Raw genomic sequence first — 12,701 nt, forward strand, 5'->3', positions numbered from 1 at the left:
TTTCAGTTCATTATTTTTATCCTGTGTTTGGACCTTTGAGGCTAGTTTCATGTACTTGAGATGTAACTATTCATGAAACTGTGTTAAATAGACTGTCCTGAGCTTGTTCAGTTTAACAGCCACTTTTACAAATTTCAGATCATCTGAATTCTGAATAAAAGCTCAATTCCTTCAAAGAGTCTAGAAAACAGAAAATATTTAATGCTGCATTTAGTTGTAGAGAAGAATATGTTTTCTGAACCCTATACCAGTATTTTGTTCATTTGGTGGGGTTGTATTTTTGCAACACCAGTGTGAAGTAAGACTATTGCATAGGTAAAAGACAATAAAGTAGCTTTACAGAAGGATGCCCAAGAATGGGAGTTTCTAGTCTTCCTGGGGGATTGATTAGTTTACAAAAGGGTCTAACATACCTTTCTAATAAAGGTGACCTGTTGCATGTGTTTCCTGCTGCTTAGCTTCCCCAAGATTTTTTTTTAACTCTTTATGTGGAAACAAAAAGGAAGTACTAGACAACTTGTATGTGAGCCATTACACAGGTTCTGAACTACTGGGTTGTATTTAAATGACTTAGATGTTCAAAGATGTGTATGGACTAATTGAGCAGATAGAGAAATTGAGTTCAGATTTCTAGTTCTGGTATCTGTGAATTTTATCTGTTAAAACATTTGACATGTTATAATTAACCACTGGATGTCACTCTTGCTTAACTTGTATGTTGATTGCTGCAGATGGTACTATAACTATCCATTTCTCTATTAGCAGGTGTGTTAATGTTGTAAATATTCATATCAAACATCTTTAGTGCATTCAGTATTGAAAAATGATTAGCATCTGGAAAAGCATGGCAAGTGTCCTTTCACTAATCCTGAGGAATTGTCATTAATTCTGTCAGAAAAGAGACAAATAGTTTGGCATATGCTTTAGAGTTTTACAAGTATTATATGGTCTATCTAATGGTTAAGTGAAGCTGAGCTTTCTCCAAGGCAGGTCACAAAGCCTAAGTGCATGCGTTCATTAGAGCATATCTGCACATGCACAGCTCAGATGTCCTGTGTGGGCTCAGCATTTCCCAGAACCATACAGCTGATACACTCAGGTAAATCCTTGCTCATTCTGTAACAGGGAAGGCAGCTGCCAAGACAGCTCATGCAGATAGCTTTCCTGGGGGCAACTTGAGATTGGATAGTGATGGTTGTTGGAAAGATAAATTGTTCTGGCATCGAAGGTTTATGAACCATCAATCTTCTTCCAGGGGGTAACAATGGACTTAACTGTGCATGTGCAGGATGCTTATTCTAAGGTGGGGAAAATGGCAAGTAGGAGTCCTTCTTCTGGAACAGTCTGCAATCTGTTCCGTAGACACTTTAAATTGTCTTGTGGAGTCTGAAGGACACATTACTACAGTGGGTGAAACATTTGGATATTATGAAATATGAAAGAGTAATTTCATAAATTTGTCAATTATACTTATTCAGCAATGAAATTTTACGTGGCTGTGAAGAAGTATCTCAGGTCAGAATATAAATCCTTTTTGAAAATAAGTTAAGTGACTAAACAGTGATTGCCTAGCACTGAAACTGCTTTTTCTTCCACTTTCCTTTTCTCCTTATGTTTTTAGTACACCAGATGAAGAAGAGGAACAGCTAGCTAGGAAGAGAGAGGAACGAAGACTTCAGTCTCTTCAGAGGTAAGTCTTAACAGCTTGATATATAGCTATACACTTCCTGGTGATATAGGAGTATTCTACCCTTCTAAGGAATACACAGAGCACTAAACAAAGAGGCATTATGGAGTTAGGCCTCACAATGTCAGGTTTTTACAAAAACGGACTTACTGTGAGACTTGGAAATTTGATTAGGAGCCTGTATTTCCATAAATGAGCAGGGAATGAGTATGTTGCTCACTGTGGCAGCCAAGAGCAAACAGGAGGGCTGAGCCTGAAGTCTTGTCCTGTCTCTCTTGGGCTGATGCTTGTCTGTGGCATGGCTTAATGCCTAAGAGAGGCTGGGATTCAGAGGAAAGAACCACTTTTTGGATTAATTTGGTAACTGTTTATTTTTCTTTTAAAATCTGTCTGGGAAAGGTAGAGAAATTGATAGTGAGATACTTGTTAGAATTTTGCTCAGGAAATGGAAGACTTTGGCTTAGATCTCATTTCCATCCTTTCTATTAAAACTGTACCACAGTGTAGAAAGAAGTGCAAGAGTCAGCAGTGATACAGTGCTTTTCAGTGAAAAAAGCATTCCTTCAGATGCAGGTTTTTGTAGCTTCGTTCTCCAGTGACTCTTCATGGCTCGTACATTATTCTTTGGATAAACAATGATACCTAGTACAAGTCCAATGTAGCTTTTAAATCATACTTTCATGGTCTTTGTTTTGGAGATTTACAGTGGATTAGCTTCAGCAAGCCAAGAGGAGAGTCCTAACCAAACTAAGGCTAGCCTTGGAGCTGTCATCTGTGGGTTTGGATCCCCATAGACTGACAAGGAAATTGATCCTAGGTTTGTCACGTTTTGGTTATGCTCTCTAAATACTGAGCTGCTGAGTAATAGGTGGGCACCTTCACTGCTGTTTTCTCCTGAACTCAGATTCATTGTTAGTAGGAGCAGGGGCTGCAGGGAGCAAGACATACTTCCAGATAAGACTCCTTGTGGAGCTTTTGAAGACATTAAGTTTCTCTGTTACAAATGTGCATGACAAGACAAGGTACATAGGTAAAAATGCTTGGTTTGTTCAAACATGTTATATTTGTGACTGGTCACAAAAATGGGAGCCAATAGAGTTCTCTTACAGATGTACTTGCTGTTGCTCATGTTTCTGACAGGATCTGTGAGAACTGCTTAACTCCATGAAAATCTGTTTGCTGACTCTAAACTGCCAGGTTGTATAAGCAAGTACAGCAACTGTTTGCCCTGAACCTGACAATGGTTATAGCTCTGAAGTAGGTGTTGGGATATTAGGAAGCAAAACAGCTTTTGTTGTAATGGGTTAAATTGATGTGTCCTTTAGCTTTGTGCAAAATTCCTAAACTTGTTGTCAATTGAAAGAATTAGAATAGGATACAATGGGGATGCTTAACAAGAAAGAATTTTTCAGAGCTTGACTTAGTATAAAACTTGAATGGTTAGTTTTGTTCTGTAATTTTAATTTTGTTTTAGAACTATTGAATACTAGCAGTTTAGTGTATTTTTTTTCTTCTGTGGGTACAGCCTTTCAGATCAGTTGGTAATAGAAGGATGAGCCTGAACTTCATTCTGTGATGCTGTTAGGGAATGGTAAAAACAAAGTAAGGAGGGCATACTGTGTGATTAACGCAAGCTTCAAGGTAATTGCAGCACCTAGCATTTTTTGGCTTTTCAGGCACACAGTAAATGTCTGCTTTGTAAGTTCCACATTTGTTTGTGTTAAAATTTGGTTTGTTATGAATACTTAGGAGGTGTCTTTTTGGAATACCTAAATGGCAGCTGGAATGAGGAGTAGGGGTAATGACGTTGGCCCTCTGCTTGTTTTCAAATGGAAGAAACTAGCTGTCGTTTTGCTTAGAAGGTTGACAGTCACTGGTGGAATGTAGAGTTTGCACTTAAAGTGAGGGGCAGTCAAAATCTGACCTCCAGATTCTCTTCTAAAAATACTGAAAGAAAACGGGTATGTTATTGCATGGCTGTAGTCCTTTATTTTACTTTATGTCACCTCTAACATGAAAAATAATTTAAAAATATAGCATCAAGTAGTAAGTATTTTTGGTACACTTGTTTATTTATGGATTTATGTAATTTATAAACCATGATATACATGTTAGAAGTTGACAAACCCATGAAAAACCACGAGATCTTCTATGAGACAAACTGCCCAGTATAATTTGGTAGTCTGTAATGGTAAGGGAGAACAAGGGGGAGGGGGCAGAAAAAGAAAGGATTGCAGATCACTTGTGAAGAACCAAGTATGGAAAATCATGATGTGAATTGTTAGTATCAGGAAAAATACGTTTTTGGCTTACAGCAGTGGGGGAAACTTGCATGAAGAGCCAAGAATTTTGCTTACAGAAGATGGAATAATAGCAGTAGCATTAGGAAACAGAGCCAACTCGGGAGACTGTAAAGTGACTTTGGTTGATCATAATGTAAGATGTGAAACGGTACAGTAAAGCCACCTCTGGATGGCTGATTCAGTGGGGGCCGGTTCAGAACTGTCTCTGGTTCTTCTCAGTTGTTGTGTACCTAAGCTGTATTTGCTTTATTTAGTCATGGGTGATATGATATAGTCATGGCTGCCCATCAGAGTTCTGGTGTTTCACCAGTATTAATGGTTTTACCCTTCAAACTTAAACAATATAAGAATTTTAGACTTTTTTTTTTTATAACCTGGGGAGGTATTCTAAATTGTTTCTGAGGTTTGAGACTGTTTTGTGGGGTTTTTTGTTTGTCTCTCCCCTCCACCCCATTACTTTTCTTATGCAGATACTTAGTACTTGTGTTCAGGGCAGATTCAGAGTGACTGCTGAAGTACTGAGACTTCAGTTGAAACTGCAGCAGTGAGTGTCCATTATTTCAGACAGTATGCCAAACAGCGAAGAGCATGCCATTACTACCACCACTTAAAAAAAAAAAAATGGTTTGAGGTCAAAATGTGTTGTGGAAAACTACACAGAAATAAGGACTGGTTTTATACAGAAGGCTGCTTTAAGTAGAATCTCTCCATTCTCTTCCTGAGATCCCTTGCCTTATATAATGTCTTCCTCTTACCCAAACCAGAAAGCAGGAATCCTGTGGTCAGGTTACCCTTGGTGGGTAAACTTCTTTCAGCTCTCTTCAACCTCTCAGTCCTGACTTTGCTCCTCTACATGAATTTCATTTTGTCACCCTGATTCCTCAGTTCCTCCTCCTGCAGTGTGGCCACATTGCTTTGTTTCCTGTGCTGCCTGGTCTGAATAATGGAAAGGGATATAAGGGAGGTGGGTATCTCGGGGAAAATAGTAGTGGAAGGTTTTGAGTCAGTATCTCTTATTTGCTTTTCTCATCATGCTTTATCTGCATGCTTTCCAGAAGAGCAGTTGCAGGGAAGGAAAAGCCAGTTCAGCCGTTCAGCTCGGTAGGAAGCAGAATAATTGCTTCTGAGGACACACAGGATCTGATTAGCAGTAGGAATTGTTTGGAGGTGGGATGTGCACAGGCCAGATGGGATCTTTGGTGAATTAAGCTGTCAGTGCTTAACAGCTTTCTGCTGAATAAGTGCAAATTAGAATTGGACCGACTTGTCTAACTGGGTTGAATTTTGATGGGGCAACAAAGTGTCTATTTTTGTTACATAATTTGGCAAAACAAAGACTATCCTTTCCTCAAAATATATAGATCATGGGTCATCCTAGTGAAACAATTGTGTAGGAGATTTTTTTTAGTTTTTAAACTAAGCAAAATAGATGTTTTCTTTGCAATACAGGAAAATTATCTGAGGAATGATGGAATAATTTGCATTTAAACTTTATTTGTCCCCGTTCACCTTTGCAAAGGGGAACAGAGGAAGGGGAAGAAGTTGATTTGTCAGATACTTGGTTTCTGTGAATAATTGAAGTTTGGCAATATTAGATACAGTCTGTTTTCAAGACAGTTTTTGTGTGTTATGATTAGACAATATAACTAGAAGCATTTGATTTTTATATAGCACAATATTTGAAGTTATTATCTGCAAGGATGCCATGATCAATTTTAGAAATGATTTGATTTCACTTGTTGTACTGCTTAAACAAAACATTAATACTGCTTTTACCTTTTCAAAATTATTATATTGAATTAGGATTCTGAAGCATACTATTCAGAGCTAAGTTTTACAATTATGTTTCCTGCTGGAAATCATTAAGGACTCTACAAATAAATACCTCAGTGTGTGTGTACATATATATGGACACATTACTTCTATCTAGAAAAAACAAAAGACATATTTGCAAGCATAAAGAAAAATATTGTGTTGACATAATTGATTAGTGAAAAGTTGTAGGAACCTTAGACACATAATGTGTATACAGAAAGACAAGATATATAACTAAATGTGATTTTTTTGGTAACTTGTGATTGTGTACTAATTTAAAGTGCTATTGTCTCTTTCACATGTAGTTACCATATTTTGCTTACAGCTCAAAACAGGCTGAATATTCTTATGCCTTTATTTGTTGTAGGAAACATGAAAGAAAACTGAAGCATGATGAAATACGCAAGAAATATGGTAAGTGGTAATCTTGTTTTGATATGCAGTATCTAAATTGATTGCTTTTTCTTAACTATTATTAAAATTCACAGCAGAAACAAGCTGCTTTATGAGTAACAGAAGTAATCAAGCCCAATTTCCTACTGATGTAGGAATACCTGAACACCTGATCTCGTAATTACGTTCCTGTTCTCTTTCTGCACTGACTCTCTCACTGGGCAAGAGACAATGTACTGGATGGTGTGTTTGCTTGGGATGGGCATTTAAATATATAAATTAAAATAAGTAGTTCTTTCTGGCTCTTCTGAAGTAAGAGCACTGATTTTGTTGTGTTGCTTTGTTTTGTTTTTGTTTTTTTGTGTGTGTGTGTGTTTTTGTTTGTTTATTGTTGTTGTTTTGGTGGGATACGTGTGTCTCTTTTTGTTCCTGAATTTGATAAACAAGTTAGTTGAAATGGGCTAGTAGACTGACAGTTACTGAGAAAGGACAGACTACTCTTATAGCAGATAGCAAACTTTTAAAATGAAGTTTGAAAGAGAAGGATGGAGGATGCAGCCTAATGTATGGATTAAAACTGTTCTCTTTTCTTGGTTTTTAAATTGAGTTGTGGTCCAGTAGGAGAAGCATATCACAACACTAGGACCTGCTGTGTCGTATGGGAGGTTCTTATTATCTGGGATTGTCAGTGCTTGCACTTTTGATTTGATTTATTCATAGGGCTAATAGTACTGTGTATTCAGAGACAGATATGCTAAAACTGTTCTGCACTTTTTATTATGCAAATTGCACTAATGTCAGAGAAGGTGATTCTAGGGGTCTGAACAGTCACTCAAAACTGTTAATTTTCATCCTCTTGTCACACTGATTGGCAGAGTCTGGGAATATCTTCATGAATCTGCAGCCTGCCCTTTGGCTGATGCAGCAGTGATACAAACTATCTCTATAGGGAATTCTCTGCCTGGGGAACATTTGCAAAGTGTGCTCCTTTGCTGGAATAGAGGAAAAATACACTGTGAAGCTTGAGCTGCAAGAGGAAGAGTGTTGTTTAACAAAAATTACTTCTAGATTATACATCAGTCATGAACTTCAGTCCTGTGATGTTTTATAGGATAATCAACCTTGTATCCTTACTGCAATTTGGTTTCAAGAGGTTGGTTTGAGCGTTGGACAACAGTAGTCCAGAATAAAAAAAATCCAAACAACATAAAACACAACACACATTTTGTTTGTTTCTCTGTAGAAGAGACCTTGGTGGCAATCTCAACAAGTTTGAATTGCTGGGATAGATCTGGTGAAGAACTTAAGAGAATGGCTGTGTCTCCATAATAACATGCAGCACTGTACAGATACACATATAACTTTGCATCTCCTTGAGGCAGCGCACCTACCAGGAGTGAACAAGGTCCTGAATTCAGTATAGTTGTTGCTGTATGAAAGCACTGTGTTGGGGTTAAGTGGTGTTTCAAAAGGCTGTGTTCTTTATGTTCTGCTTGTGAAACTAGTTCAGTCGTCTCTGGATGGTCCAACATTTTAGTGAAGACGCTTCTCTTTCCTGAGTGCTTAACTTTCAGACCTTTGCAGAGTGCTTTGTTGGATCTTGTTGGAGTACTTGAGTTTCCAGAGGAATATAACTGTGATTCTGTGCCTCTGGAATACATACACCAAATTCAACAAGTCTTGCTTATAGCTGTAGTCTGCACATAGTCATGAGAGCTCGTGTCACTTTGCCTTCACTTGAAGCATTTTAGTTTGTCAATGACTTAATTAGAAATAAGTTCATACATTCATTGTGTTATAAGAAGGCATAGCCTCTTATAAGGGGTCAGGCATATTCAAAGATCATAATTCAACTAGAAAACCTACATTTCAATAGCAAACTTTTATATAAAGTTTAGGTATTGACGTTTTCTTTATTGCATATTCAAAGATTAATTTATATTGTCAGATACATCAATTTGAAACTGGGGTTCTCATAATTCATTTTTATCCTAAAGTAAAACCTATCTCTTACTTGAATAGTTGGCACATGCTGGAAGGATGTGTATAATATATAACTAAGGCAAAATAAAAGAAAATATGTATAAATTCTGAAATTCCCAAGTATGATTGCTGATGTTTATATAGTTTACATTCTGGTAACATACAGACAAATGGATCTTCTGTCTTCATTTTTCACTGTATAGTAAATACATATATTAGCATATTAAACATAATATAATAAAAATTGCTGCAAATAATTGTGGAGACACTAGGTTATTTTACACTTTTAAGCACTACAGAGAGGATTCTCAGTTAAGTAGACATGGATGAGTGGCAGGATGACAATGACTTTGTTAACCTGACTCTGTAGATTATGATGATCATGCCTGAAATTTCAGTATTTGGTTGGCTTTGAGGGAATGCCTTTTTCCATTTCATCCACCAGCTTTCCTTACCCCATTTAAATGGTAATTACACATTTATAATGCATTGCAGGTGTCACTCTAGCCACAGTCCTTTGGGAGCATTGGAAGCCATAGAGAGCTTTAGCAACCATGAATACACACTTTGAATTGTTTCTTTGTTGCACAATTTGACAGTATTTTTCATTTGCTCACATATATGAATGCAATATGATTACACAAATTATATGTTGACTGTTAGAAAATTTTAAAGTAGAATTCAGAATACTTCTACAGCTTGTATGGTATACAAAGGAACTACAATTTACTTGCTGCTGAATTTGCTGCTATTGTATGATCAGTAAGAAGCTGCTTTATTATTTATTTATGTCAGGATTTTGTCTGTTATTAGTGCTAGGATTCTATCTCTTCATTTTTACAAAATTACTGCCTTTCATGATTTTGGACTTCCATACCACTTGCTTCAGTTCTGCAAAGGTTTTGATCAGCTGTTTTAATGATATGTAATCCTATCTCCTTTATTACGTGAGATGTTGATTTTTATATTCAGTAGTTTGTCACAGTAAATGTTCCTTCTGTTCAAGATAGAGAATCTATTGACCTTCTTTAGTGTTCTGAATGCAAAGTAGGGAAACCTTTTATTGCTATGCACTTAAAGCTCTTTAGTTTGTAAAGAGTAGAGTTGTTAATCTGAGGGTTAAAAATAAAGAGAAGTGTAGTAAGGGGTGAAGACATAGCAACTAGTTCATTTTTTTGCAGCATGTACAGTGTCTTGTAAGTATTTGACTTTCTAATTCTGTTTTTGGACAGTGCTGATAGGGGATGAGAGTCAGATCTCAATGACTGAGAAGCTGCGTAGTTAGCATAGTGTATATTATAAATATGCTAGAAAGAGGTATTAATTTCATGCAATTGTTATGTCATTTCACATGTTAGGAGGCCTCACTACTTCATACAAGCTAATGAAAGGCCACTTGACCACTATACCTTTAAAATTTGAATGTTTCTAAAATACTGCTAAGTAGGTCAAATATTAACCTCAAAATGAAGGTAAATAGAAGTAAGATGTTAGAAATTTTTGTAAGTGTCCTGTGTGTCAATATTCAGGTTCAGCAGTAACATGTAATGGAGTTACTGCAAACAAGACTCTTGAGCTTACAAACATCTAGCTTCTCTGAACCTGTAAATGTAAATTACAAGTTGGGGAGTTGCTCTCATGTCAAATGGGAAACAGTCAAGAGAGACAACTCATGTCTGGTTCAAGGCAGCACATGAGCTTTAGTTGAACCAGACATGCTATTTAATTAGCACAGACTTGCAGCTCCTCTTGAGTGTCATGGTGAAGAGCAGCTGTGGCAGCTGACAGGAGCTTTTTGTCATGATCCTCTTTTTTTTATGTCTCTCTAGATTGTTTTTGTCCACTTACTGGAGCCTGATACAACTTGAATAAGAATTGTTGCAAGTGATGAGCTGCTGTCTCCCTCCTCTCAGTTAATGTAATCTTATGATGTACTTAGAATGCTGAGGATAAAAGAATTTAAGGCCTGGATGCAGATTTGAGAGCAAGGTTTATCAGATATTGTAGCCTCTGTGGCTATCCTCATTTGGAAGGAGAGCTTGCCATTTCTCTTGCAGTACTTTCTTTACTGGGAGATGAATTTCTGAAGTTCTGTTTTGTTCACTATTGTGCAATAAAATGGATCAGAACTTTAAGTTACAATATACCGATGTCTGGTGGTAATTATATCTGTTTGTTAGGCATAATCAATAATATTAAAGCAAGTACTACTGGGAGTGGTGTTTGCAGTAATGAGTAAAAATAGGGACTAGTTATCTAAAATGGCTTTGGCTGAGTTTTGGTGGAGGGGCAGATAAGTGTATTTGCTCCTCAGAGAGGTATAGGAAAAGCTTATCAAGAGTCTTATACCATACTCTGATGAATTTGAAATGAACATTGCTGGATTAGAACATAATTTCCATTGGTTTTCAGCTGTTTAAACTGTAAGAAAAATGTCTGGAGTTTTACAGTGCTACTTTCTGAGCTATGAAGTGTCAAGTCTGTGTCATAAATGAAACACAAGAAAGACATAATAAGTGTTTGTCAGACTGTATAGAGAGAAATATGCAACCTAAGGTAATTTTGTCAGGGAATCTGATCTACCTCCTGCCAATTTGTGGAGAATTTTTTGAAGTTTGGTGCTTTGATTTCTAAGTGGAACTTAATGAGCGCGGGGAGTTTAACATTTTTATTGCAATTGACACTGCATAATTTCTAGTGCTGTTGATTTTCTGCAAATGTTGTGTTAGATGCATTTTTTTATTTGGAAGGGCTGAAATCTGCAAGTCCTGCAAAAATTTTGAAAATTGGACTACTCAGTTGTCTTTTGGGTAACAAAATATGTAAGGATCCATAGATTCTAGCTGCCAAAGTATTAATGTGTCTGGAGGAAGGAGGAATTGGTGGTTTTCTAGAAATAGAATACATGTTTCTTCTCTGGATTTGGGTTGGGATTACTTTAATGCAGGACTGTTAGCTGAAAGTGCTTAATAGTAGGCCAAGGGTAAGAGCTCTTTATTATGTAGTAGCTTACTTGTCAGCTAGATTAGATTTAACAGATATTACAGGTTTTGTTTAAATGCATGGAAGGTAAGATTAAAATTTGAGAATAACTGCTTTCTAAAAGTTTAAAAAATATACAAATTTCAAGAACTCACAATATTGTAGATAATTCTTGACAATGTTGTCATTAACCGTATTCTTATTGCACAAATGCTTAAAAGCTTATTTTTTTAAAGCAATTACAGAAAGGGGTAGTAATTTGATGCAAGGTTCTACACCAGGTAAACAGACTGTATTTCATGTTACCTGGCTGAAACTTTATAAAAGTGACTGGCTTGCCCATAAGTAAGGGCTATTATGTATGAGGGCTGGTTTTGATTTTAACTTTTTACAAAATTACTGCTTGTAATCTTGTCAATTTCAGTAATTATAGGATTTTTTTTCTTACTTATTCCTTAATATTTGCTGTTTCCTATCAGGCAGTTGCAGTTACTGATACAATAATCAGCACTAAGCAGTTGTGCTTCTTGATTGACATCTTAAAATTATGTGGCAGTTCGAAAGAAGTGCAACTACTGCAGCAAGGTAGACAAAAGTGCAGTCTGCTTTCAGTGCCATCAGCTTTTAGCTTTCTGGCAGAACAGTGGGTGTTCGATATCTGTGTGCAGGTGCATGTGGAACAGAGGTGTGTGGTATGAAGAGGTATGAGGGGAGTTCTTACAAGGTTTGAATGGGCAGTATAGTCTTTCTCTTCCACTGTTGTGAAGCTGAACATGTGAATGGAGGTTGTCTGGCTTAGCTGTCTTCTCTGTGTCCTGAACAAATGAGCTAGAGAAGAGTCCAGGCTTGCCAGGCATCAGTGTGAAAATCTTGGTAGAAAAGAGAGCGGTAATGGTTCTGTTCCTTCACAACAAAAGATCAAGCTATAGACTCTCATGGGACTCCTTTATTTTCAGCATGCACTTCTGCCTAGCCCAAATCTGGTGTGTGGTTTGCAGTCTCTTTGAAATAATTGCTATATGGAACAGCGATTGCTCAACCAGCCCTTACAGAAGATGTTATGCACATCCAAACACTTGGTGTAATTGGATGGCTTTGCAATGTGTTCTGTGACAGTATTCTGGTAAAAATAATTGGGAAACTTCATAATGGAAACATACTGCAGCCTGGGTTAAGTGATGCTCTTGTTCTGGTCCTCAGAGATTTTAGTACATGTAGAAGTGATCTTCATTTGCTCTTGGAGATTGTCTTGCTGCAGAAATGCTGTGAGTGACTGAATGTGACAGATAATTCTGAATAATCAAAGTAGAACTAAATCAAAATAGCAGCATCCTACATTTTAAAAGGATGATCTTATAGTAACTTGAATTTATTAATTGACCAGTCTGAATCTGTTCTTCTGAGGCATCTGTGTCCTTAGATTCTTGTAGATTTGACTCTCTTGTAAATGCATCTTGTAGGGTATACCTCACAAATGAGAATGCTTTTTCCATAAAAATTTTTCATAGAGAAATGCTCTCTGTGAAATAATGAAATAC

At 36.8% G+C, this 12,701-nt stretch overlaps 1 protein-coding gene across 2 annotated transcripts in view; it reads left to right on the forward strand.

Annotated features, from left to right (window-relative positions):
- LOC102083614 (pituitary tumor-transforming gene 1 protein-interacting protein) overlaps positions 1-12,701 on the forward strand; it is a 28,787-nt gene that overhangs the window by 14,265 nt on the left and 1,821 nt on the right. For both annotated transcript variants that reach the window (XM_065051028.1, XM_021290916.2), the window contains exons 5-6: positions 1,622-1,690; positions 6,173-6,219. In XM_065051028.1, coding sequence (XP_064907100.1) covers positions 1,622-1,690; positions 6,173-6,219 — 116 coding nt within the window. The remainder of the gene's footprint in view (positions 1-1,621; positions 1,691-6,172; positions 6,220-12,701) is intronic.

This window comes from Columba livia, chromosome 2 (assembly GCF_036013475.1).
Source record: "Columba livia isolate bColLiv1 breed racing homer chromosome 2, bColLiv1.pat.W.v2, whole genome shotgun sequence".
Lineage (NCBI taxonomy): Eukaryota > Metazoa > Chordata > Aves > Columbiformes > Columbidae > Columba > Columba livia.